The sequence below is a fragment of the Chenopodium album genome, chromosome 4 (genome assembly GCF_948465745.1).
Source record: "Chenopodium album chromosome 4, dcCheAlbu1.1, whole genome shotgun sequence".
NCBI classification, from domain to species: Eukaryota; Viridiplantae; Streptophyta; class Magnoliopsida; order Caryophyllales; family Amaranthaceae; genus Chenopodium; species Chenopodium album.
The window spans coordinates 71,860,993-71,864,651 of NC_137837.1; the positions used below are offsets into that span (position 1 = coordinate 71,860,993).

The following is a 3,659-nucleotide window of genomic DNA, read 5'->3' on the forward strand; positions in this document are numbered from 1 at the left end:
CACTAGTAACCTTTTTAACAGGTTACCAACAGGTTACGTTTCATTTTTGGCAGATGTGTGTCAAAGGTGGTGTTATTGTGGAATAATCAAAAGGTGGTGTTATTTAGGGAAGACCGCTTAAAGGTGGTGTTATTTTTGACAAATTTCCTTTTTTAAATTATTTGTATATCATAATAACCGGTAAATGTATTTATTAATTTTGTATTTATTTTTACGTATTTTTTTATCTTTAAACATATTATTCTGTATTTTTAATTAATTTTATTAAGAAAATTAAATTATTATTATTTAAATGACATTAATAATAACCACATAACTTAGTTAGCAAAGAAAAAAATTTGTTTGTTTAATTAGATAAATACAACAAACCATGCTACTGAAATGATGCATAAGCCATAAATTCTACAAATAATACATATGAAATTCTTAATACCAAAATGAGTGGCGTGGAGCATCTTGTTGGGCATCTCCATTATTATTATTTCTTCCAGATTCCCCGAAAAAGTATGATTCCGCACCATCCATCCATGTGGACTCATTTTGACTAGAGTTACCGCTACTACCACAATAATATGTAGGCTGATGATAGTGCACACCACCATAATTCAAGTTGCCATGGTTGACAATATGAAGACCTTCTTGATTGAAAGGGTCAAGTTGTGGTTCTTGGTAGCCAAATCCACTCCTACTCGCTCCTGCATATGGCATACCTATTGTAGATTGAGGATATGATGAAAAAGGATCATGATAGTTAATTGTAATCTTGGGGGTTGGAAGTTACTGATTCAGATGGAAAAACATTTGTGGATAATCTATTCCATGATGCATCACTATCAATAGGTTCAATTGAAGGTTGTCTTTCTCTTGTACGCCTTTGAAATCTTTGTGAGTAATTATTTTCAAATTCAGAGTTTGGAGGATTAACCATTGATTGTGGTAGTTGATAGCGCCCACTTGATTGCCTCGTTGAGTGAGAAGAGATAAATTCATTTCCATCATTTCCATCATCTCCATCGTCGCTACTTGGTGATGTCAAAGCAGATTGTTTGTTACCAGCACTTTGCCGACTTTGCTTAAAGGTTTGATGACTAGAGGAACCTCGAACAGTGTTGCCAGTTTGACTTCCACCACCTCCGTCGCCACCTTCTCCACCATCATCATCATCTAACCAACTGAGATCATCTCCTTTCGAAAAGTGGAGCTTCTGATTCCTCCAACCATTCGTTTAAAGGATCGTCAACATCAAATATGTAATCTAAATTAATTGGATCATAAGTGGTTTTCAGCTCATCGGCACCATGCCTCCTCATATGTCTCAATTTTAACTTCATGTTGTATCGAAGGTAGACGATTTGATGGAGCCTACCATACTTCAATCGATTTCTCGTTTTAGTATGAACCAAACTCCACATGCTCCAGTTTCTCTCGCAGTTTGATGATGATGTGGTTTGACTTAATACTCTTACAACAATTTTCCTTAATTCGGGTGCGCTCTCTCCATACGTCATCCACCACATAGCTGCAAACATTATTTGTATGTATTATGTAATGTTATTTATTAAAATTATTTTAATAAATCATGTATTGTAATTAAATTTGATGTTTAAATATATACCTGGGTCCATTTGATGTATTTCCCTTTGTGCCGAGCTATTGCCAAAACTTTCAGCCTTATCCCGATACATGTAAATCTGTGATTTTCCACATATTTTAATATATGTAAATGTTTAAAAGTAATCTTACAAATGTTTTTTTTTAAACTTAATAAATAATAACTTACTTGTTCGGTTGCTCTGATTTCATTATCTGGATCTCTTTCAAGTCTGGTGATTACTTTTCTCACCCCTACTAACAACTCATGGTCATTTCCAATGTCATTTTCTCTGTACATGTATTGAGGTTTTAAGAAACATCCTTGAACATGACACACGTATACAGTAATTATAAGTATTTATTTTTAACATAAATATAAGTACATTGAAAGAATCATGAATATTATAAATATTACCTGCTGCATGTAAATCCGTATGTAATTGGCAATTCCATCTTTTGTCTATCATCTTCCAATAATTCTTGTAATATGTACAATTATTTTGAATTGCCAGCTTACAACGCCCCATTGCCTCATATATAAAACCCATTGTTGGTTTTAGATCTCCATCAACAAGCTTCAATACTTTTATGATGGGCTCTTGTATTTTTATTATTTCATTAGCCTTTTCCCAAAATTTGGCAACTTCAGTGGAAGGATGTTTAGACAACGTTTCACGAACTTCCACAGCTAATGCGTCATTCATTTGACCGAATCTTGAAGTCACCCAAGTACTAGAATCAAACATTTCTTGCAAGGCAGTCTTATGTCTCACAACACTTTCCAACATTATGAATTGCGCTGCAAATCGTGTGATTCCTGGTCGTGTCAGATCTCTACCCCCAGTAAACTTCTTCATATAATCAGCTGCCCATTTATACTTGTAGATGAATTGGGAGACTTTTCTTGCTCTTTCTATAACAGATTTTATTGAACTTTTCTTCCCAATATCTTCCAAAAGAAGATCCAAACAATGAGCTGCACAAGCTGTCCAGTTCAAATGTGGGAATCTGTCCATTAGTTTCTTTCCTGCAGCTTTGACTGAAGCTTCATTATCTGTCACTATTTGAACAACTTTCTCTTCCCCTATCTCTTGTACTACCTTCTCCATCAAACTATAGTAGTAGTTTGTGTCTCTACAATACACATTTGTGGCATCAATTGATTTGTGAAAAACAGTGCCACGAACCGAGTACACAAGAAAGTTTATAATGTGCATGTTTGTTGGCCCTGACCAACCATCACACATTATTGTTACACCTCTTTCATTCCACGCCGGTTCAAAGGAGTTGATGTAATTCTTCATCTCTTTACATTATACCTAATAACATAACAATAAATAATTTCAATGTTAAGAGTTACACTAAAGAAATAATTTTAATAGCAAATAATAAAATGTGTTAATTCACATAATAAATTAATTGCACCTGAGCTAATTCATAAGCCGAAAGAGCTCGAACATCTGGACACTCTCGTATAGTATCCATCAGTGGATTAGTGTAAGGGGACTCGATTGCCTTAAATGGTAAATTAGTATCAATCATAAAATTACCATATGCTTTAATGATTGACTTTTTTGCCTTCTTCATAAATGAAGTGTTAATTTTTGTTTGTTTTTTTCTTTTGACAATCCTTTTCCAATTCAATCTCACGTGCCCTTAATCTTGCAGCTGCATTTGATGGTACTTCAATTGGTATGTTTCTCCCTCTTCCTCTCCCAACTCCAACTTCGTGAACAGATGATGATCGGTTCAATCGTGAGGGAATACCACTACTACCTCCTTCATGATAGTAGTTATTTCTTGGATGATAATATTCAAACTCATGTTGTTCTCTACTTTGTCGCATCGCATATGCCAATTCAAGATCTTCCTCCTCATCATCATCGATTGGACGATTCATTGATTTGATTAAATTTTCTTCAAATTCTCTATCCATTCGCTTTTTTTCCTTTTTTTTTTTTATCTTTAAACTCCATTAGAAGCCCCATCATGTCTCTTTTAACTTCCATGGACACTTTCTCACATGCCGCTACATCACCAGTTTTATGAGCTAAATGTTGCTTTAA

At 34.4% G+C, this 3,659-nt stretch overlaps 1 protein-coding gene across 1 annotated transcript; it reads right to left on the minus strand.

Moving 5' to 3' along the window:
* Nucleotides 1-751: 751 nt before the first annotated feature.
* On the minus strand, nucleotides 752-2,897 carry LOC145628098 (uncharacterized). The gene is made up of 5 exons (XM_081680423.1): nucleotides 2,009-2,897; nucleotides 1,781-1,914; nucleotides 1,616-1,691; nucleotides 1,467-1,519; nucleotides 752-1,204 (listed from the first exon to the last, which is right to left on the minus strand). The coding sequence occupies exons 1-5, from the start codon at nucleotides 2,895-2,897 to the stop codon at nucleotides 752-754; spliced, it is 1,605 nt and encodes a 534-aa protein (XP_081536549.1).
* Between the last annotated feature and the right edge of the window lie 762 nt (nucleotides 2,898-3,659).